Source organism: Diabrotica virgifera, chromosome 2 (assembly GCF_917563875.1).
Source record: "Diabrotica virgifera virgifera chromosome 2, PGI_DIABVI_V3a".
In the NCBI taxonomy this organism is placed as follows: domain Eukaryota; kingdom Metazoa; phylum Arthropoda; class Insecta; order Coleoptera; family Chrysomelidae; genus Diabrotica; species Diabrotica virgifera.
Window position 1 is genome coordinate 201,223,481 of NC_065444.1, and position 25,252 is coordinate 201,248,732.

At 32.3% G+C, this 25,252-nt stretch overlaps 1 protein-coding gene across 2 annotated transcripts in view; it reads right to left on the bottom strand.

The window, feature by feature from the left end:
• Positions 1-16,506: 16,506 nt before the first annotated feature.
• The window catches only part of LOC126880359 (endoglucanase-like), a 36,102-nt gene continuing 27,356 nt past the window's right edge, over positions 16,507-25,252 (bottom strand). For both annotated transcript variants that reach the window (XM_050644178.1, XM_050644177.1), the window contains exon 4: positions 16,507-16,855. In XM_050644178.1, coding sequence (XP_050500135.1) covers positions 16,550-16,855 — 306 coding nt within the window. In that variant the 3' untranslated portion in view covers positions 16,507-16,549. The remainder of the gene's footprint in view (positions 16,856-25,252) is intronic.

Here is a 25,252-nt window from a genome sequence, read left to right on the forward strand (position 1 = left end):
TGGCCAATATAATTAAAAGTGCGAATAAAAGTACAGAGCGTAGAAATAGAGGTCGCTTTGCCGAACGTGCACGGTCCCAATACCAATGATACAAACCAAAGACGTATGGCGTAGATATATTAATATTATGTGACACATGGCAGAAGCTCGAAACAAATGACAGTCGATGAAAAGCCTTATTAGTCTTTTAAGTGTGTATTATCAGATATCACGTGTAAATTGTTTTTATCATTTTAATTTGGTCATTACAGTCCCTTAATCAAAAAACATATTTTTTAGATCTTTCATAGATCTTTTTGTATGCAAAAATTTGTAATATTGTTCTGAAGCTATTTCCTTGTGGCATTTTTATAATTACGTATTTTTTATGGGAAATAAGCCACAATTTTACTAAAAAATGAATTTATTAACGTTTCGAAGCCCAAATCGGGTTTCGTTGTCAAAATACAAAATACTATTAAAATAAAACAAACATGTTGTTGCTAAGTAAAAAAATTCTTCTAATAATTTATTTAATCTGACTCATTTATATTGGCAATTCAGACGTATATTATACATTTTAAAGTAGAAGACTTTAAAATGATATCGCCAATATTTATGAGTTGCGTTCCTGGGACGACTTTCCTAAAAGATAGTTCATTCGATTACATGAAATCAATCCCAACTCAAGAATATCCGTCGCAAAAAAAATCATAGTATGTGATCTGCCTTTAAAAAGACAGCCAAATGCAACGATGACAGTAAAATTCTCGCGTTAGAGATTCCATAGTAAATCACGAGGGAAAACCAGGAAAAAACCTCGTGATACTATCCCGACATCGTAAGTATTTGATTTTTTTGCGACGGATATTCTTGAGTTGGGATTGATTTCATGTAATCGAATGAACTATCTTTTAGTAAAGTCGTCCCAGGAACGCAACTCATAAATATTGGCGATATCATTTTAAAGTCTTCTACTTTAAAATGTATAATATACGTCTGAATTGCCAATATAAATGAGTCAGATTAAATAAATTATTAGAAGAATTTTTTTACTTAGCAACAACATGTTTGTTTTATTTTAATAGTATTTTGTGTTTTGACAACGAAACCCGATTTGGGCTTCGAAACGTTAATAAATTCATTTTTTAGTAAAATTGTGGCTTATTTCCCATAAAAAATACGTAATTATAAAATTTGTAATAATTATTTGAAATAAAAATTTGATGATTATAAGAGTATGGAAATATATGTGAGAATACAGACTATTATAATCAAGTATATTCAAATGGGAAATAAGCCACAATTTTACCTAAAAATGATTTTATTAACGTTTCGACGCCCAAGTTGGGTGTCGTTGTCAAAATACAAAATAATAAATATACTTGATTATAAAAATGCCACAATAAAATAGCTTCAGAACAACAGACTATTATAGTTGTCCTATTTTTTTTTTCATTCAATCGTCTTCCGTAAAATTTATAAATATAAAGCAGATAGTTTTCATTGAAATTCAATATATTGGGTCTTATTTGTATGTTTTCATTTCTGACTAAAGGTACGATTCCGACAACGACTGCAGACATCAGCAACTGCAAATATCAGTTGCAGTTCTCGACGTTATGGACGTTACTACTTTGCACTATGTATCTGTATGAGACTGATTCCGACATCTGACTGCAACTGCTGTCCAGCAGAACGTCAGTTGCTAATAATTATGTAAATTAATAGTGCAAAATAATGACGTCCTGCCATCTGCATTCGTTTTTGGAATCGTACCTTTAAAGTATGTGGTATAATTATAACAATTGTATATATTACTTAAATGGTTTCAACTTAAGTTTGTTATTAAATTGTGACTGAAATGTTTAATTTGTTAATAAATGATTTATTAGTTTATATGTTGTTTCACTTTTGACACAGTAAATACTTATACTTAATATAAAAAGTGAAAATTCTATGTATGTTATACTTACATATATGTTGCATTGAGGATATTCTAATTCTATGCATTTTAACGAGCCTTCCATTTGGTTTTACTGAAATGGAAAAATTGCAATACTAACAATGCCCATACGAATAATTGAATGGGTCTGCCGAATAACGTTGTAAAGCGCCACATGGTTTGTTTTTGAGAAGTCAAAGAAAAAGTTTTAATATTGTGATAATGGTGAGTTTATACATTTTAAGGGTTAGTAATACAGTTTTTAAATACAAAATACAAACTGTATTACTCACCTTTAAAATGTATAAACTCACCATTATCACAATGTAAAACTTTTTCTTTGACTTCTCAAAAACAAACCATGTGGCGGACCCATTCAATTATTGTGTATCTCTAAAACCATAAAATGAAAAATAAATCTAAAAACGACGCAAAATCGACGTAAAAACTACGTTATTCATATCACGTATTTAAAACGTGAATAATGGTGGGACAAATCGACGTAAAAACTACGTTTTTCATATCACGTATTTAAACCGTGATAAAAATGACGTGAATTATGGTGGGATATATTCACGTGATTTTCGACGTCGAAAAAACGTGATAAACTAACGTCGTTTGGTGATAATTATGACGTTTTTTCAACGTTTTGTAAACGTTATTTGGTTGCCTGGGATACGACTAGTCCAGAGAAATAAGATTTTTCTCGTGACACGTCCCCCTCCAGGCCAAAACCAAATTTTTTGAGTAGTATGGACATCTATTCAAGCTTGGATCTTGAATGCTGCATCAATGAAAAAACTAGAATCATTCGAGCTGTGGGTGTACAGAAGAATTCTGAAAATATCGTGGACAGAACACGTTACAAACAAAGAGGTTCTGAGAAGGATGAATAAAGAAATGGAAATCCTAAATACCATCAAAACAAGAAAATTGGAATATCTCGGACATATTACACGTGGAGAGAGATACAGCTTGCTCCAATTGATTATGCAGGGAAAGATTCAAGGAAAGAGAAGCATAGGGAGACGCAGAATATCGTGGCTGCGCAACCTGAGAGAGTGGTACGGATGTACATCAAATGCACTTTTCAGAGCAGCCATCTCTAAAATACGAATAACTATGATGATTGCCGACCTCCGCCGCGGAGATGGCACTTAAAGAAGAAGATTGACATCTATATTAATAACCTTTACGTTTCCTGCAGCCGATTTTAATGATATACATAGTTATAAACAAATGAAGATCAAAAAACGGTACATTTTCGATTTTGTCGTCTATTACTAAAAAGTAAAGCATTCTAAACAAAGTTGAGAATAAGAAACTCATAAATCATATAAAAAACTTCAATATGGCGTTCGCTGAATATGTCTATTCTTATTTGTTGCTTAGAAAATTGCAAAATAAGTTATAAATTTTGAGATTTTATAAATGTTTATAACTTATGTAAAAATTAAGTTAGAACCTTCTTATCTCGCAAAAACATGTCGATTTTTTGATTACTTATAACTTATAAACAATTAGAATAACTTTTTAACCGTTACCCGTAGAAAAATAATTTTTTCATATTTAGAAAGACTGAATTTTTATATATATATTTTCAAAAAAAACTTTTTACCACATAGTTGTGTAAGGCGACAATACATTACATTATGTTACATTATAATACAATACAAAAACAACTTAAATTTAACTAATAACTGCTATACATTTATATTATGTACAAATTTGACCCATTCCTTCTTATTTCTAGCCAGCGTCCTTGCTTCTATCCACGTTGTTCCCCTTTTTTCGATTATGTTGCCTAGTGTTCTATCCCAGGTTTGTCGTGGTCTACCTTTCTTCTTTCTTTGCGTTTTTGCCTGCCAAATTTCTTTCACCGGTTTTGTCTGATCCATTCTCTGAAGATGACCCCACCAACTGAGTTGCCTTCTCTCTATAAATTCTAACGTTGACTCGATTTCCAAATCTTCTCTTATTTGAGTGTTCCGTAGTCTATCTCTTTTGGTAACTCCTCGAACTCGTCTAAGGTATTTCATTTCTACTGCCTGTATTTTACTCTTTTGTTGTTCTGTTAGTACCCATGACTCGCAACCAAAGGTTAATACAGGTCTATATATTGACTTGAACACATTAATTTTTGTTTTTCGTGTTATTTCTTTTTTATTTATGAATTTATTGCTCATTGCATGGTATAGGTTCATTGTTTTTTGAATTCTATTATTAATTTCTGTGTCCTGTCTTCCGTTGTCTTCTAATTCTACTCCTAAGTATTGGAATGTTCGTGCTTGTTCTATATTTACTTCTTCTATTTTTATGTTTATATTTTCTTCTTCTTCCTTTTTCCCCATGACCATAACTTTTGTTTTATTTTTATTAATTGTCATTCCATATTTTTTTAGTGTTTCATTCCATATTTCTATATTTCTTTGTAGTTGTTTCTCATTTTTGGCCAATCTGACGACGTAATCGGCGAATGCTCCTTCTGAAATGTCTACTATTCTTAAATTTCTATAAACCACTTGCATTTTTTTCACCTTTACTTTACATTCTTTAATTATCTCATCCATGTAAACTATAAACAGTGTTGGACTTAATCCTCCTCCTTGTCTCAGTCCCTCGTTCGTAGTAAATGGTTTTGATGTTCTGTTTTGGTCGATGATATAATTCACATTGTTGTTGTAAATGTTCTTAGTTACTCTTATCATTTTGTTACTTATACCTCTCTTCTCTAATATTTCCCATAATTTTTGCCTTGGTACCGTGTCAAAAGCCTTTTCAAGATCTATGTAAGCCATATGCATTTTTTTTCTTGTTGCTGATATTTTTCTATTATTTGCTTGATTGTAAATATATGATCCTGGGTGCTTCTGCCTTTTCTGAAGCCGGTTTGTGATTCTTCGAGTGTGCTCTCAATTTTTCCGATTATTCTTTTATTCAGTATTTTTTTGTATATTTTCATGGCAGTGCTTAACAGTGTTATTCCTCTGTAATTGTTGCAATCTGTTCTATCGCCCTTTTTATAAATCGGCACTATCTGTGTCTTCTGCCAGCCCATCGGTATCTGTTCTTCTTTCCAAACTGCATTAAATATGTTTAATAATAGCTCTGTTGCATTTTGTCTCATTTTTTTTTATCATTTCACTGGTTATTCTGTCATAGCCTGGTGCTTTTCCGTTTTTCATTTCTGCAATAGCTTCTTGCAGTTCATTTATGGTTATAGGGTCTACATTGTATACTTCTATTCTTTGGTTCGCTACATTGTTTTCTTCATGATAGCAGTGAGTTTGTAGCATCTCTTGGAAATATTCTCTCCATCTGTTCATTATTTAATTTTCTTCTGTAAGAGTTTCGCCGGTTTTATTTTTTATGTTTTCTATTTCTTGAATTATTTCTTTTCTCATTGATTTTAATACTCCATAGAACAGTTTTTGATTCTCTTTACTGTTTGTTTCCATATTTTCTCCAAATTCTGTCCATTTGTCCTTCTGTGCCTTTGTAACCAGTTCTTTTACTAGTCTCCTGTGTTTTTTATATTCTTCATAGTTTTCTGGTGTTTTGTTTTGTAAGTATATTTTCCAAGCATGTTTCTTTCTTTTAACTTGTTGTTTTATTTCTTCATTCCACCATGCAGTTTGCTTTCTTTTATTGGTCTTTTTACTTGTTCCACATACTTCTGTCGCTGTATATAGTATTAGGTATATCTTTGAAGTAGTTCCATAATTGTTCAACGTTTTGACCCTCTCTATTTTCTTTAGTATTTTCTAGTTTTTGATTTATGATCATCTGGTACTTCTCAGTGTACTCTGTATTTCTCAACTTATATGACCTAATAGTTTCATATTCTTGCTTCTTTTCTTGTATTTTGTTATTGTTGTTATTATCTGACATATTTTGTTTTATTTTCATTATTACTAAGTAGTGGTCACTTCCTATTTCTGGACCCCTTCTAACTTTTGTGTCCATTACGTTTTTCTTGTTATTTTTTCTACTAGCATGTAATCAATTATCGATTTTTCTTCTCTACTTTTAACTTCTCTTGTGTACTTGTGTATGTTTTTGTGTTCAAAAAATGTATTAGTTATTACTAAATTGTACATCATACAGAAATCTAGCATTCTTATACCATTGTTGTTTCGTGCTGTTTCTCCATATTTTCCTAATACCTCTTTATATTCCTGGTTATTTGCTCCTACTCTGCTATTAAAGTCTCCTGCTAAATATATATCTCCTTTTGCTTGTTCCGTGACCAATGCTAATTCTTCCCAGAATTTATCCTTATTATAAGCCGAGTCGTCTTCGTTTGGACCATATACAATTATTATTGTTTTTAGATTATTGCCTTTATCTTTCATTTCAACCGATAGTATTCTCTCTGACCAGGCTTTCCAATTACTTATTTGGTCTGTTAATCTGGTGTGCACTATGCATCCCACCCCTGCCGCTGCTCTCTTGTTTTCTTTTATTCCACTATATATTAAGACATGATCATTTTCTGTTTTTACCATTCCTTGTCATTTTTTCTTAGTTTCAGTTATTGTTAGTATATGAATTTTTAGTGAATTTTTATACACATTAAAAAAACACACAATTGTCCTAGGACGATTAGGGACGAAGTTACCCCCCTTTTTTTTAATTCACATGTTCTTGCAAAATAATTTTGCAATATTTAGAATTATTTTTTGTCATTTTTTTTAATTAAATTAACAGTGTAAATCTTCTTCTTTCATAAACTATCCAAAGTATTACTGTAACTTCATCATTTTCTGACTTTAGTGTTGCAAAAAAATTAATTTGGGATAAACAAATTAAATAACTTTTAAACTATTTAACCAATTACTTTGAAATTTAGGGTATGATTTAAGAACCATAAGTCTCCGCATTCCGTTTAATAAGAAGGTTCTAAGTTATTTTTTACATAAGTTATAAGTATTTATAAAATCTCAAAATTCATGATTTATTTTGCAATTTTCTAAGCAACCAATAAGGATAGACATATTCCGCGAACGCCATATTGAAGTTTTTTATACGATTTATGAGTTTCTTACTCTCAAATTTGTTTAAAATGCTTAACTTTTTGGTAATAGACGAAAAAACAAAAATTTAGCGTTTTTTGATCTTTATTTGTTTATAACTATATATATCATCAAAATCGGCTGCAGGAATCATATAGGTTATTATTATAAATGTCCATACTACTCAAACAATTTGGTTTCGGCCTGGAGGGGTTGTGTCACCAACAGGATTTTTTTTTCCTTATTTCTCTGAACTAGACAGTGTCTGGAGGACAATGTTGTCCCCTACAATTTTAATTTAGATCCTGGATTTCCATATGATATTAACAGAATGTCGGATTTCAACCACGATTTTATCCCTTATGCCTTTTTGTATACTGAAAATATCAAATGAGATAAGTAAAATGAGAAGGAAATTTAAAGTTGAACCGGGTTTCTCCTTATGAAAATCTAATTTTCCGCAACTCTTCCAAGGTGAAAATTTTATTGGTGCCCTCAGTGCACCAGTAGCCCATGCCAAAATTTTTAAAAATAGAATCAATAGGTACTCCTCTATCGATTCGTAAAATGACATAAGGGGAAATCGTCGCAGTACATGCGATTTTCTTTACAAAAGAAACAGTAATTTTCACGCAGATGTCCCTAGGAAATCCCCCAGTTTTCACATCTTTTACCCTCCTTAATTTCATCCTTCAATACTCTCAAAGGCATAAGGAATAAAATCGTGGCTGAATTTTTATTGAAACCTGGCGGTCTTTAAGCATATTGTAGTAAGCATTACGAGCCTTATATTAATTCTTTCGTGCACAATATCCGTTGAGCCATCGTTGCAGTCAACTGTATTGCCCAGATATAAAAATTCCACTACTCTCTCAATTTCCTGGTTGTTGACCAGGGCCCCCGCTACCGTATGTGCAAAGTGTGCAATGCACACGGGCGCCATCCTTTGGGGGCGCCAAAACCCGGGGCCAAAATTGCAAAATAATTTGAAAAAAAAAACAAAAGTTAAGTAATTTTAAAATAAAAGTTGAGAAATTAATTAGGATTAGGTATAAAGAGGAGAAAAAGAGGTGAAAAACAGAATACTTCGGCCACATAATTAGAGAACCTAAATACCATCTACTTCGCCTTTAATACAAGGAAAAGTGGAGGGAAAGAAGTGGATTGGTCGAAAGAAATTTTCATGGTTGCGTAATATTAGACAATGGTGTGGAGCCACAGTAGAAAAATTTCGCGCAGCAACCGATAGAGAGAGGTTTCGGGAACTTGTAAACATGATGACGGTCAACGTCTGAATACGGACACGGCATCTAAAGAAGAAGAAGGTATAAATACACACGAAATTTTATTAGTATATCATCCAGTTACTGCTGATTCCTATGTGAGAGAACATGTCAGAAGTCAGGCATTTTAATTTATTTTGTTATGATTTTATTCTGTTTGTTTTATTCTGATGGTTTAGTGTACAAAATAATAGTCCATTTACTCACAGTTTTTGTTGTGAATTTTAAAGAACCGGTTGTATTGACGTGAAATTTGGCATACACACATAGCTAATATTCCAAATAAAAGTGATATTGAGCCCAGAGCTTTTGCCCTGGGGGTGAGTTTTACCCCTTCTCGGGAGTGAATAAACATACGTTCAAAATAAGTCCGGAATAGGATAAATTGACTAATTGTAAGCAACTCTGGTTCTATAGATTTTTCACTAAGTCATTACTTTTTGAGTTATTTGCGAGTGAATATGTTCATTTCTCAACAAAAAACCCCGTTTTTCGCAAAGAACTTAAAAGTATGTATTTTATCGAAAAAAATGATCTCAGCCAAAATATAGCTTACAAAAAAGTGAAAAAAATGGTGTACTTATATTTATGAAGTCTGTAAACAAAGTAGAACCAGATCTGCAGCTAACGAAAAGTAGGTTCTTATTCGTAAAATTCCCAATCGAATATTTATTCGTGAAATAACCAAAAAAAAAAAATGAAGTAAAACTCATTTTAATTTTTTTTAACGTGTTTAAAAAAGTTTTATTTTTGTTTTTTTTAGTTTCTGGCATAAAAAATAAGTAAGCTACGGTCAAAATAAAGTTGTTGCCTTATTTTTTTGATAAAAAATCGTAAAAATCACCCCCTAATTAGCATCCCAAATGAAATTAAACGTAACTGCTTTACCATTTACTTTATATATGTATTGTTTATAAAATCTGTAAGTTTCATCGGTTCAAATTGCTCATTTTTGAAAAGATTTGGGTTTAAAATAAAAATTTTTTGATCTTGAAAATAATTCCTTGTGTACAAAATAACTTAAAAATGATTATCTAGTGATACCCAAAATCTCAAGTAAAAAAATGTGGGTTTTGCTTTTCTGAATAATTTGAATTTTTTGTTTTCTTTTAAGTCAAAAATTTGTTAAGATATGACTTCAAAATTTGAATATGTACACTCGTGATAAGTGACTCGTTTAAGCCCTTTTAACTACAACCTTTTCAAAAATAAGCACTTTGAACCGATGAAACTTCAGATCAATATAAACGATACATAAGTAAAGTAGCTTTGTGGTGAAGAGTTAAGGATTAATTTCATTTGAGATGCTAATTATGGGCTAATTTTCACGATTTTTTTACCAAATAAAAGTGTTAACATTATTTTGAGCGTAACTTACTTTCGATGTTAGAAACTTAGAAAAAAGAAACAAAAAGAAAGATCCTTTTAAACACTTTAAAAACGTTCTAATGAGTTTTTCCCGATAAGTGCTTGATTCTTTGGTTATTTCACGTTGAAATCTTTGATTTGGAATTTGACGAATAAGAACCTACTTTTCATTAGCTACAACTCTGATTCTACTGGGTGTACAAATTTCAAATATACACCATTTTTTCACTTTTTTTATAAGCTATATTTTTCCTAAGAATATTTTATTCGATAAAATACTTACTTTTTGAGTTATTTGTGAAAAACCGTCTAAAAACCTGTTTTTTATTGAAAAATGAACATATTTACTCGCAAATAACTCGAAAAGTATTGAACTGGATAAAACGAAAGTTGCTTAAAATTAGATATTTTATCCAATTCCGGATTTTTTTGAACGTATGTTTCTTCATCCTCGAGAAAGGGTGAAACTTACAACCAGGGCAAATCACATATCAGCACAATACCACTTTTTTCTTTGACATGTTAGATATGGTAAAACAAATTTTATGACAATCCAAGCAGTTCTTTAAAATTCGGGATTTTACAATATTTGGCCGTGGATGAATGGACTATGAATATGACTTCTAAAGTTCACTTTTTTGCTTTATTTCAAGCACCTACCTACCTACCGCCAAAAAAAAAATAAATAAAAAACTTGATCCAAAATGCCTTTAAGGGGCGCTAAAATATTTTTTGCACACAGGCGCCAGTAACCCTTACGGGGGCCCTGTTGTTGACCACAAAAGGCTGGTTGTTTCTGGTACCTAATCACATTTCTTTGGTTTTGTTTATGTTTAAGTACTTCTAGAAAAGCCTTCTTGGATTCGTTTTGTAATCTTTCTGTTTTGTATGTTCCAATTGTCATATCAGAGAAATTTAGATCATCTAGAGTCTCTTCGTTAATTTTTAATAAATGTATTTATTAAAGTTTACATTTTTAGTACAAGTCCAGTATAATGTTAATTAAAAACATATGACATCTGAGTCCATTCATGAATGTTTTTTAACCAAGTAACTTGTTTTCTTCCTACACCTGTACGGCTCTCTATTTTGACTTTAAGGATCAGTTGTAATATTTTATATCGATTTTCCCTCACTATATGTCCCAGATAAGACATTTTTCGGTGTTTAACAGTCTTTAGTAGTTTCCTATCTTTGTTGACCCTCTTTAGAACATCATTAGTTTTTCTTGCTGTCTAAGGTATCTTCAGCGTCCGCCTATGAATCCACATTTCCAATACTTCAATTCTATTCATGATCGATATTTTTAGCGTACACATTTCTACACCATACAAAAGTATTGTGTACTGATGTTAAAAACGCGTTTTGTTATATCAGAATGGAAGGTATAAAGCTGCTTAAATTTTAAATTTACAAAAACATCTACAACAAGGTTTAAAATAGGAGGTCGAAACTGGTTTCTTAACTAGTAAACAGTGTTTCCGATTAGCTCTTAGTTTTTATCAAAATTAAGGTGGTTTTACTTGTTAGAAAATTATCAAAGTTGGTATAATAGTGTATTATATAGTGCTTAATCCGATTTTGGGATCAAACTGTAAGTTAGATCATCTTTATTACTATTTTTTAATCAACAAACAGTAAACAACGGTTATAAATACCAGTAACGAGGTAATTAAGTAGCTTAATTACTAATGAACCTGTCCAAGCACAAGGGCCGTAATCAGGCAACATAGGCCCAATATGCAGGAAATTTCAGAGGAGAGATCTTCTGAACTTCAAAATTCTCAAGATGTCATTAATCCATCCAATCAATCAAAATTATATTCAACCGCTCTGACTCAACCTAACAAAAAATTCGCAAGCAAAAACCAAGCCATTTTATTCAATTCACTTCCAAATACAAAAATTGAAGATTATTTAAATGCCATAGCAACTAAAGTCGATCCCAATAAAATTCTCGCCATTTCCAGGATTGTAAATGATCGTATTTGCGTATATTTTACTACTGAAGAAACAGTCACCGAATTTTTAAGAACAGATAATGGAACAATAGTAATCAATCAGGAACGTATCCAAGCCAGGAAGTTAGTCACACCAAGCGAAAAACTGATAATTTCTAATGTCCCCCCATCAATACCTCACAGTATTATAGAGACTCAACTACAAAATTTTGGAATTCATCAAATAACTCCATTGGATTTTCTAAGAATAGGTACAACTAACTCTTTATTTAAGCATATCTTGAGTTTCCGACGCTATACTTACATTTCTCCTAAAAATCTGGAAAATATTCCTGAGTCTATATTAATTAACTATGAACAAATCAATTATCGAATTTATTTTTCACTTGAAAAACAGTCTTGTTACATTTGTAAAGAACAAGGTCATCTAGCCTCTCAGTGCAAAAAAAAATACAAACACTCAAACATCTATCGAAAATTCATCACCTACTGCTCAACCAAATTATATCCAAAATTGCCACCCTATCATAACAGATGCTCAGCCAACTATCCATCCTTCACAATCTTCGCAACAATCCACCAGTCCACAATCAAAAGAAACAACCAATACTTCTCTATTTGATTCAAATCCCATTCAAACACCTATCCAGCCAGATAATGTTGAAATGAATAATCACAGCCAAAATCAACCTCCTACACCCTCTGACACTCAATCGTCTAAACGAGCGGTGTCAGAAATAACGTCTCCTTCAACATCAGTAGACCAGAACCCATTTAAAGAACCTCTGCGTAAATCTAAGAAAGCAAAAACTATTCCTGAAGATAATAAGACTTTAGCAGAAGATCTTATTAAATGCACTAGTTCTTTTTTCCAAGATAATTCTGACAACGGATATTTAACCCAGGAAGAACTAATTGATTTCTTTGAAAATGCATACGGCTCTGCAGATCCTCTCAGCATTGCAAAAACGTATACAGAAGATATCGAAGGACTACTCAATTTTTTAACTAAAATCCATCCAGCATTAACTCCCAAGTATCTGAAAAGTCGCTGTACAAGATTAAAAACTAAGATTAATAAACAGCTATTATTATCCGCTTTCTCTACTGATCACAGTGAATACAGCAGCGACGCCTCTGCTGAAATTTAATACAACATTCAACTGTATACTGCAATGGAACCTAAATGGGTATTACACCCATTTAGAAGAACTTAAATTAATTATAGCTAAGTTTAAACCATCTGTAATATGCCTACAAGAAACCCACTTCAAAGAAGATAACTGTCATAATTTAAGAAACTATACTCCGTATTATAAGAACAGAATAACTGCTAGCCATGCTAGTGGGGGAGTAGTAATATATGTCCATAACTCATTTAATACCGAAGTAATACGTTTAAGAACTGAGTTGGAGGCAACAGCAGTATCTATAAAAGGCCCCCACAAAGTCAATATATGTAATATTTATTTTCCTCCGAACTTAGACCCGTCCATAAAAGAAATAACTGAACTCTTCAATCAAATTCCAGAACCGCGTATTATATTAGGCGATTTTAATGCCCACAATATACTTTGGGGAGGTAAAAAAACAGATTCCTTGGGACGTAAAATCGAACAAATTGTTACAGATTCTAATATGAATATCCTTAACGATGGAAGAATCACAAGGTTCAATATTTCCACCGGCAATGGATCCCCAATAGATTTATCCCTCTGTGACCCTGTCTTACAACCAACTCTGTCGTGGGATGTGACATCCCATTTGCATGGAAGCGATCATTTTCCTATCCTAATTACGAACAATAACCATATCTCCTCATCAATTCCATCCAATAAATGGTGTCTGAAAAATGCAGATTGGTCTCTATATTCCTCTTTAATTTCACAAAAAATTTCTCAGTTGGTTCAGCCCTTTGATACAGACATTGATATTAACTCCAAAGTACTCCATCTCGTACAGTTTTTAACGTCAATAGCTCACGAGTCCATAGGTTATTCAAAATTTCCAAAAAAACGTGCTCCAGTCCCGTGGTGGAATTCCCACTGCGAAGCAGCAATTAAAGAGTCAAAAAAGGCGTTTTATAAATTAAGAAGGCACCCAACTTTAAATAACCAGCTAGAATTCAAAAGATTAAGGGCGTATTGTAGATACACCTTAAAGAAGAGTAAGAGAGAAGCCTGGAAAAATTATGTATCATCTTTAAATTCATCTACCCCGACTTCTGAGGTTTGGCAAATGATAAGCAGAATGTACGGGAAAAACTCATTTAACACCATTCATTACCTAGAACATCATAACCATATTTATTCAACTAAGCAAGAAATAGCCTCCGTACTAGCAAACGTATACCAACAACATAGCAGTGACGAAAATCTATCTACAAGTTTCCTAGCCCATAAAAATAAATTTAATAATGCATGTATAAATCTTGATGACCACAATAATTTACCTCTAAATGCCATATTTACGATGGATGAACTGTTAGAAACTTTAAACAAAGTTAAAGACACTAGCCCAGGGCCTGACAACATCCCTACGACATTTTTAAAAGCTATGCCAACGGAAGGAAAACAATATCTTTTGGATCTTTATAATTTCATTTGGACAAATAATGTTTTCCCCATTGATTGGTACGATTCCATTATTGTACCAGTTCTTAAACAGGGCAAGAATAAATCGGACCCAGAGTCTTACCGACCAATCTCCCTAACATCTAATATGTGCAAAGTACTTGAAAAAATGGCAAGCAACCGACTAATGTGGTACCTAGAAGATCGACAGCTACTTAGCCCTATACAAAGTGGATTTAGAAAGTCCAGATCTACATTAGACAACATAGTGGATATTGAATCTGTAATTCATGAGTCATTTGGATGTGGTCAAGAATGTCTGGCTGTATTTTTTGATATAACGCGTGCATATGATACAATCTGGAGATCAGATATCATAAGAATCCTGTCAAGTTGGTCGATTAAAGGAAATATTATCAAGTTTATTAATAATTTTTTATATAGGCGAAACTTCAAAGTTCGAATAGACAACTTTCTTTCAGACTCTAAAATCCAATTAAACGGTATTCCTCAAGGGTCTACTCTTAGTGTTGCACTTTTCCTTATTGCCATCAATGACATCGCTAAGTCACTTAGCCCATTAGTCAAAGCCCGTCTATTTGCTGATGATCTTGTTATATTCTGTCGTGGTAAAAATATATCAACAATGACGACCCATATACAGCAAGCCATTTACAAACTAGAGAATTGGTCGAATACTACTGGCCTAGAATTTTCACCCACTAAAACGAAAGCAATGATCTTCAGTAAAACTCCAAAGAAACAAGTAAATCCACCGAAACTCTTCCTAAAAAATTTACCAATAAAGTATTCAGAATCGATCAACTTCTTGGGAGTAAAACTGGATAGCCGACTATCTTGGCAAGACCACATCCACTCTCTCCGTCTGTCAGTTCAAAACGGCCTTAACTTAATGAAAAGTATCTCTCATAAACAATGGGGTGCCGATTTCCAAACTCTTATGACTGTATACAAAACCCTAATTCGTTCAAAACTAGATTATGCTGCTGTTGCCTACAACTCAGCCAAAGGTTCACTATTGAAAGTGCTAGACACAGTTCATAATTCAGCAATTAGAATTGCACTGGGAGCACACTACACAAGCTCAGTTGAGTGTATGTATGTTGAATCAGGCGAACCATCCCTTCAACTCAGGAGAGAATACCTTAGCCTCATGTATGCCTTAAGAGTATCAACTAACCCACATGTACCTGTTTATAAAAACACATTTACAGATAGATTTCCATCGACATTTAATTGTGGGAAAAGATTGGATCCTCCGTTTTATCATCGAGTGAGAGCAACGTTACAGAGCTTAGACACAATAATTCCACACACTTACAATACTTTTAAAGTCAGCCAACACATATTACCATGGACAATTGCTCTCCCTGCTTGTAATACAAACCTATCTGCATTCAAGAAAGGTGACACACCAGCAAAAATCTTCAATCAGAGATTATTAGAGATATTAAATGGTTTTAATGATCACATCCATATTTATACCGATGCATCCAGATCTGCAAATGGAGTAGGAGCGGCTTTCACAACAGATAACTATAACAGTTCCTACCAGCTCCCTCCCCAAACCTCCATATTCTCAGCTGAACTCTTTGCTATCCTCCAGTCATTAAAGTTTGTTAACACACATGACATCAAATTCTCAATAATCATTAGCGATTCCCTAAGTGCATTAACGGCCTTGAGGCGGGTATACCCCAAACATCCTATCCTCCTCTTAATTAAGGCGGAACTCTTGATATGCCAACAAAATCAAAGATTAGTTCAGTTCCTCTGGGTACCATCACATTGCGAGATAAGTGGAAATGATAAAGCTGACACATTAGCAAAAAATGCGAGTGAGAATCCCTTAACAGACATCATAACTACTTGCGTTCATACTGATCTAAAGCAATATTTTAAAAACAAGATCATGACAAAATGGCAAACAAATTGGAACGAATCAAACTCTACATTAAGAACAATCAAACAGAGTCTATCACCGTCGAAACATCCTACAAAGAGAAGAGACCAAGTGCTCATGTCCAGATTGCGACTTGGTCATACGAAGATCACCCACGACTTTTTATTAAAGAAGGAAGCCCCTCCGATGTGTTATGTGTGTGATAGTGAACTAACAGTGCAACATATAATAATAGACTGTCCCCTCTACGTTATAGAACGGCAACATCAACAGTTACCAACTACAATTAAAGATTGTTTAAGTGAAAGTAATTCATGTAAGACTCTTAATTTTTTACGTACTATAGGACTCATTAACCAAATTTAATATACCTAAATTTTGTAATTTGATGTAAATACAGTTCATTGCTAATAACCCTTGTGGTTGAAGCAAATTGTAAATAAAAAAAAAAAAAAAAAAAGGTTTAAAATATTTATTATATAAAATTAAAAAAATAAGTATTTAAAGTGGAAGACTACATCCACTAATTTTGACTAGTTCGGCAGGACATTCAACTTGTTCGAAATACATTTGAGGATTGTTAGCATTTTGCATAAAGTCAAATCGGAAAAGACATCCAGATTGCAATTCTTTAGGAAGGAGCGAAAGACATTCTTCTCTTGATGAAATTCCTCCATATTGCTGTCCCCAGCCAGTCCATGGAGCATTCCATTGGTCGTGACATCCTTGATTGAATGCTCCAACGCCACCTCCGGGAAGGGCGATGTCAAATTGGTTTGAACCAAGGTCTCCACCAGTGTTTGTAAACTGGAAATAACAAAACGATATAAATTATGATTAAGTGATTATAGGTTTTATTTAAAAAAAAAAAAATTAAAGTACTCGTGGGAGTCCCGACAGAAGTGAAACCTTCTTGCGAAGCAAGCGTCTTCGAGTACACACTATATCCCTTCTCCAACTATTATAACTTCGGTCGAACTTATACGCAATTCAACCTATAGTATATTAATTATCTATCTATCCCTCCTCCAACTAATATAACTTCGGTCGAACTTATACGCAATTCAACCTACAGTATATAAATTACTAATATCTCGCCGTAGCGATGACGGTCGCGAATTCGATGCTATTTCCCCATTCAAAAAGTGCATAACGTCGCTAAAGAAGTTTCCACTTCAAAAATACTTTAAACACTAATCAGTTATAATGATTGGAGTAGGGATAGTGTGGCCCCTCATGCGCTTGCTTCGCAATCTCCTTCGGGTACACACTCTATCCCTCCTTCAATCATTATAACTTCGTTCGAACTTATGCGCAATTCAACCTATAATACATAAATTACTAATATCTCGCCGCCCGTAGCGATGACGGTCGCGAATTCAATGCTATTATATTCAACGTCGCTAAAGAAGTTTTCATTTCAAAAATAGTTTAAACAATAATCAGTTATAATGATTGGAGAATGGATAGTGTGGCCCCTCATGCGTATGCTTCGCAAGCTCCCTCTGGTACACACTCGATCCGTCCTCCAAGCATTATAACCAGTCGAACTTATACGCAATTCAACCTATAGTATATAAATTACTAATATCTCGCCGTAGCGATAATGGTAGCGAATTCAGTGCTTTTTCCCAATCCAAAAAGAAGTGTTTTACCTTTATTATATACGCGTTGCGTGCGTCCTACACTATTTATATATACATTCAAAATTTATTTCGACTAAACGATGACGGTCGCGAAATCAATTCTTTTTCTCCATCCAAAAATAGGTTTTATAATACACATAATCACATAATATACACATACAAAATTTATTTAGCCGAAGCGATGACGGTTGTGAAATCAATTCTTTTTCCTCATTCAAAAATACATGTTATACCTATAATATACGCGTTGCAGGCCTTCTACATTATTTATATACACATTACACATACATACACATAATATACAGGGTGATTGATTAGTAGGGTAAAGCTCAATGGCTCCGCTATAGCAATAGATAGCAATAAAAGTTAAAACACAAAAATTTTAGCCACCTTTGAGCTTCACATTACAAAATTAGTTAGAATGTTACAGGGTGTTCGATAACACAGTGGCAGACCAAACTTTTGTTTTTTTAAATGGAACACCCTATATTTTATTTTAAATTCGAAATCTTGTTAACTTCTCCATCCCAAAAATATAAAGGTTTGTTATGTTATACAGGGTATTTACAAAGTTATAACCAATTTTATATGAAAATGGTAACAAGTTCAACTCCCTGTATAAATAAAAATAAGCAAAACAACAATGGTTTATTAATGCCATATTTTTTAACGTACTGACAATATTTTCAAGAATGGTCGATATTGCTAATTTTCTTTATATCAAATACAGGGTGAGTCAAAACGCAAGTACATTATTTTCTCAGTAATTTTAAATGGAACACCCTGTATTTTATATCACTATTGAAAAGTACCATTACCGTACTTTAATTTATAGAAAAATTCCCTATGTCTAAATTTATTAGTTTTCGAGATATTTTCATTTTTCAATGGACCAGTAGCGTGGCCACCCAAATCACCAGAATTTAATAAACTGGACTGATTTTTTTGGGGTTACGTTAATAATGAAGTTTATAAAATACCTCCAACAACAAGGGATGAGATGAAAAATAGAATACAAAATGTATTTCGATGTGTTAATTTACAAATGCTCCGTAGAGTAAGTAGCTCATTCAATGATTGTTTTTAGGCGTACGCGTACAAAAATGTGTTATGAGATAATTTTGAACACCTTATGTAATTAAATATTAAAAATATTTTATTAAAAGTAGCTTCTAATTTTTTCAAACATGTTTTTTTGCAAAATGTATTACTGATAAATTATGTTTCGTTCTTTATTTGTTACATTGTTACATTTACATACAAAAGTAGTGTTTAATTGTCTTCACAAAATATTGTATTTTGTGTTTGTGTGTTTTTTTTGTAAAATTTATTACTAATTTTCTTTGTTTATTTGTTGTATTTACATAAAAAGATAGTTTTTAATTGTTTCAAAAATGTTGCATGTACTTAGTGGTTGTGTTTTTGTTTGTAAAATGTATTACTAATAAATTATTTTTATTTCTTTATTTGCTACAGTGTTACATTGATTACCGGATTAATAATCGGTAATCTTCAATTGTCAATTCAGTCATGGCTTACTTAAAATTAAGATAAATTTAAACACATAAAATAATTTGCTCTGAAAAATGAAAATATCTCGAAAACTAATAAATTTGGGCATAGGGAATGTTATATAAAAATTAAAGTACGTTAATGTTACTTTTCAATAATGATATAAATACAGGGTGTTCCATTTAACATTACTGAGAAAATAATGTACTTGCGTTTTGACTCACCCTGTATTTGATATAAAAAAAATTAGCAATATCAATATTTCTTAAAAATTTTGACAATAAATAAAAAAATATGGCATTAATAAAACGTTGTTGTTGTGCTTATTTTTATTTATACAGGGAGTTGAACTTGTTACGATTTTCATACAAAATTGGTTATAACTTTGTAAATACCCTGTATAACATAACAAACCTTTATATTTTTGTGATGGAGAAGTTAACACGATTTCGAATTTAAAATGAAATATAGGGTGTTCCATTTAAAAAAACAAAAGTTTGGTCTGCCACTGTGTTATCGAACACCCTGTAACATTCTAACTAATTTTGTAATGTGAAGCTCAAAGGTGGCTAAAATTTTTGTGTTTTAACTTTTATTGCTATCTATTACTATAGCGGAGCTATTGAGCTTTACCCTACTAATCAATCACCCTGTATATTATGTGTATGTATGTGTATATAAATAATGTAGAAGGCCTGCAACGCGTATATTATAGGTATAATATGTATTTTTGGATGAGGAAAAAGAATTGATTTCACGACCGTCATCGCTTCGGCTAAATAAATTTTGTATGTGTGTATATTATGTGATTATGTGTATTATAAAACCTATTTTTATACCTACCTATACGAACAAAATTTATTTTGCCGAAGCGATGACGGTCGCAATGACGGTCGCGAATTCAATGCTTTTTTCCCATCCAAAAAGTGCACAACGTCCCTAAAGAAGTTTTCACTTCAAAAAATTTGATTTTCTATCATATTAACATCTGTATTACGTAAGATTATAATTCATATTTATATTGGATTTCCGGCGACTACGCCGTTCACTATAAATCTATAAATCAGCTTAACTGAGCCGCAGAACTCTCTCTCTCTCTCTCTCTCTCTCTCTCTCTCTCTCTGTCTCTTCCTCTCTCTCTCTCACCATACTAGTTGCCCATCGGCCACAGAACACACTATTTACTTTAAACCTTAAATGACTCACGAGTTGTTGTTCTAAGTTGTACTGGACAGTTGTACAACAGAACATGGTCTGTTGATATTTATAGACGTGCAATGGTTCTTGTCGAATCCATATCAATCAACAACGATTTTTCTTAGCTATCAATATGACTATCAATGTACAAGATGTGAACTCCACCAAATGACTTTATGTTATAGGAGTAACTACAGGATCTTTACGTTTCTTCTTTCGGAAGGAAGATTTCATGTCGACCTTCTCTAGTTTTCCACCTGTTCTATTTTTTTCTTGCAATTGTGATAAAGGTGGTTTACTTCGCAAAAAACTTGGCTCATTTTTTTTTAAATGTATCCTGGATTATTTTCCGATTAATCGAATGATTCGATTCGATAGGGACTACATCCCCGCTAGACAAGGTTTGTCCATAGTGCCTCTTAGTCCAGGGTAATAAGGATTTTCTCGGGACATTCAAAGATCCAGGTAGCTGATTACTTTTTTAGTTATTGTAGACATATAGGAAGATAACCTACCTGTTTCCTGCCTAGAGTTCGCGTCCGTTTTTTAATTATTAACAATTTAGTGAAAAAATCGCAATTTTTTCGATTTTTTGCACTCTATTCAAACACTAAATAGTTGACATAAAATTACAAAATTAAGTTTTTTAGAAGATTGAAAAACCTTCAAAATGCCGATTTTTTAAAGTTAAAAAGTTAATTTGTTGCTACCCAAACTGAAAAATAAGTGAAAATCGTTATTTTTTAATAACTTTTACTAAAACTACCTTAGAAATTTAGTATTTAGTGTTTCGCCCAAAGTTGGACATTGGGGCACTTAACAAACCCTCATAATTTGAGACCGATCCATTAATTATTTTAAGAGTTATTCTATTTGTTTATCCCAGAGACCTTTATTTTGCAATAAGATAAGACAGAAAATAATAAAGATAGTGCAGTTCTGAGTATTCCAAAAATGAAAGTAGAAGAGTGATAGTACCACAATGTATTAAGAATAAGATAAAAAATAATTAACATAGTCAAAAATCCTAATGCCAAATTTTTAAAATTTTGTAAGTTATAAACATTTAGAATAACTTTAAAAATGTTGTCCGTAGAAACAATCTTTTTATATATTCGAAAAGATAGTATTTTAACACGAATTTTCAAATAAAAAAATTTAGCCTGTGCTCATTTGGGACAAAGTTAGCCATATGTTTTATTTAATTCACAGCTAATTTGTTTATAATAATTAAGGAATCTCATTAATGCGATTTTAAAGAATGGGATTTGTATTTTTTCTTAAAAAATTTGCACAAACATTATACCTTGACAGCAACCTCTACGATTTTTCAAAAATGTAGTGCAAACGATTACTAGGGGGAATCTACAAAGCCAGCGAGTTAAAATACCGAAAAAGCAATTTCAAACGAATATAATTTGCTTTATCTCCGGATCAACTCAATGGATTTTGATCTTTCTTTTTTAATTGGTATGCAATTTTTACGTACATTACAAATATGCAATTTGTTTATAATTTATTAATTAATAAACAGTCTAATTTGTTTAAATAATTGTTGAAAAAATATTTTTTTACAAAAATCTATTTTTTTAATCATAGTAACATTAATGATCACAGAAAAAGTTAAAGTACACTTTAATAAATAAATCATTTTTATTAGATAATTATTTATTGAAGATAATTTATTTATTAAAGTATACCTTAACTTTTTCTATTGGTCCAAGAGCTGTGAGACATTTTTGAGTAGGTATTTTAGGCAACCTGAAAATTTTTCAGGTGACTCTTCCATGATAGCCTAATACAAAAATGCCGGTCTGGCTGGAGGGTAGCGGTTATTTTCCCCAAAAATCCCCCCCAAAATTAAACAAAAGGGTAAAAATTGTTATTACAAAAAATATCATTGACGTGACTTTGAAGTAAATTTAAATATTCAAATATAAAGAAAATAAACAGGCCAGGCGATTTGAGGGCAATTTTAACTCTGCAAGATACTTGCATGGGCGCCCCAGGATTATTTTCAGGGGATGCATCTGAACTTCAGAAGATTTCATCTGAATCTGTACATACTATTAACGAGTGTAAAATATACAACATGTCCTACATACTACAACACGCTATACGTGCATAGCTATGTACATTCCTTCCGGACAGGGAGGTGAAATTGTTATTTTGACAGGGTATTTTTTAACATTAAAAATAAATATTCTAAAAAAGCCAATTTTTTTTTGAAATTTTCCAAGTACCAGGTGATCAAACAAATTACGCGTGCATATAAATGAAAAGCGCTATAGGTAAGCAGCAGTGTGAGAAAGATCGTATACCGATAGCTGTTTGCGTCCTCTGTTGTAGCTGAGCGAGTCCGTTCGCTCGAGAAAAATCACGTGACCTGGCGATATCCATGTTGTTGTTTCTCGAAACGTTCGAGTAATTATTAGATATATATTATAGTTTTTTAAGTAACTTTTTCTTAATTAAAGAAAAATAATACGTACTATACAATATATTTTGCAAATATGATTCTCTAGTATGCTCTACGGTTCTCGTAGGCTTACGTTCTCTCCGATAAGACTCCAACACGAGTCGAAAATCGTCGATTCAGAGGGCTGGACTGCGCTCCGTATTCTAATTGAAAAATAAGATCGTTTTGCCTTCGCATTGCAACTGAATAAAAATGAAATTTTTATTTTATTTTTAAAAATTATTTAGTGATTAATTAGATGAGTTGCTACATACTCTCCGTTCTTTTATACGGAGTCGAAGACTGGACAATCACGGCCGCATCTGAAGAAAGACTTGCCGTTACTATATACCATATACTAAGAAATAAAAAACGTAATGTGATTGGTTATATAAGGAAAAGTATTAAGCATTGGTTATATAAGTAAGAATACGTAGCAACTGAATCAATTAATCACTAATTAATTTTTCATTAATTCTAAATACTTATTACAACTATTTAAAGATCAGGTAGAAGAATCTGAGTGTCGAGGGGAGTCTGATGAAGAAAAAGAGAATGTATATTTATTTTAGCTCATTTTTCTTTCCTTCATAATGTTGAGTATTTCTTTTACCTTTTTCATCTTTCTTAATGTTTCCCTGTTTGTTAAGTGTTGTGTCCATGATATTTTTTACATTATTGGATAACACCACATCTCAACAATGGCAAGTCTTTCTTTAGATGCGCCCGTGATTGTGCAGGCTTCGACTCCGTATAAAAGGACAGAGAGTACGTAGCAACTCAATTAATTAATCACTGATTAATTTTTAATTAATTCTAAATACATATCAGGGTTGGAAAAACCCGGTTTTTTTAAAAGCCCAACCCGACGGGTTTTTTTTGGGTTTTTTAGGTTTTTTTCGGGTTTTTTTTTGGGGATTTTCAGTTTTTTATTTAGATTTGATATATAGTTTCTGCTCTATCAAAAGTTTTACAAAAATTATAAATTTTATTGCAAAAATAATAAAATAACAAAATATGCTTACAAAATAAAGCAACTTGACAATGTCAGCAATTTATAAGCAACTATCACATATATGTTGAAATTAGGACAGAGAAGGAGCAAGAATTTGATAAAAATATCTCCAAAATATTAGATAATGTCGCCATATATAGAGAGGCTCTGTATTTGCAAAAACAACTTGCCGTTATTGTGAAAGCTCTAGACAGATTCCAAAGCGATTCTGTAAACATTTCTGATGCAGTAGAAATATGGAAAGATGCCCTCGTCCATGATTTGTTACAGTCATACAGACAAGAAATAAAAAAGAGATATGACTTTGCCATTCAACCATTTCACCTTTTTGCAAATACTATGGATCACAAATACATGGGAAGACGACTTACAGGGGAAGAAGAGGAAACAGTCGAACAATGGGTTGCATCGAATCTTTCTGATGAGTTTTTGGCAGTGATGTTATCATTCAAGATTAAGGATACAGATATGTTCCCCGCAACACTTTTCAAAGAAGAACTTGTCAAAAAATTCTCAACAAAGAAATGGTGGAAGCTGATATCAATAAAAAATAAACAAACAAATAAAATACGATATGAATTTTGTATTTATATGTTATCTTTGTTCTCATGTCCAGCTTCATCTGCATCTATTGAGCGGATTTTTTCTTCATATGGATTAATATGGACTAAGCTTCGCAACAGATTAGGTGCCGATAGAGCTGCAAACTTGGTAAAAATATATAATCATTTAAGAACCGAGTCCTCGTCCTCGACCGAGTCTAACGAATAACGAATGGGAATTGGGAATGTGACAAAAATACAGATTCTGATTTTCCTGATAACTAATATGCTTTGCTGATGCTTTGTTTAATGTGTTTATTATTTTATTTGTCTATATACCATGTTTAAAATAAGTGTTTTATTAGTTTAGTTTCAGTTTCTCTCGTTTTGTGCTCTACCTTATGCTAGTTTTTGTTTTTATTCAGAAATAAATATGACGTTCATTCAACTGAAAATTTGCTATTTTTGAAAAAACCCCAAAAAAACCCAATAATAGTGGGTTTTATCAATTGAAAAAACCCGAAAAAACCCGCTGGGTTTTATAAGATGGGGAAATTCTATGCCAACCCTGATACATATTACAACTATTTACAGATCATGTAGAAGAGGAATCTGAGTCTCGAGGGGAGTCTGACGAAGAAGAAGAGAATGAACATTTAAGCTCAGATGAGGAGTTTGAAGAAGAAGTACAAGATTCCGACACAGAATTAATTTAGTTTATAGTTTTATACTTTTCTACCTATATATTTATAATAATAAATTTGTCTTTTTCTATCATATTTGCAAAATCTATTGTATAGTATAAACTATAATATATATATATATATATATATA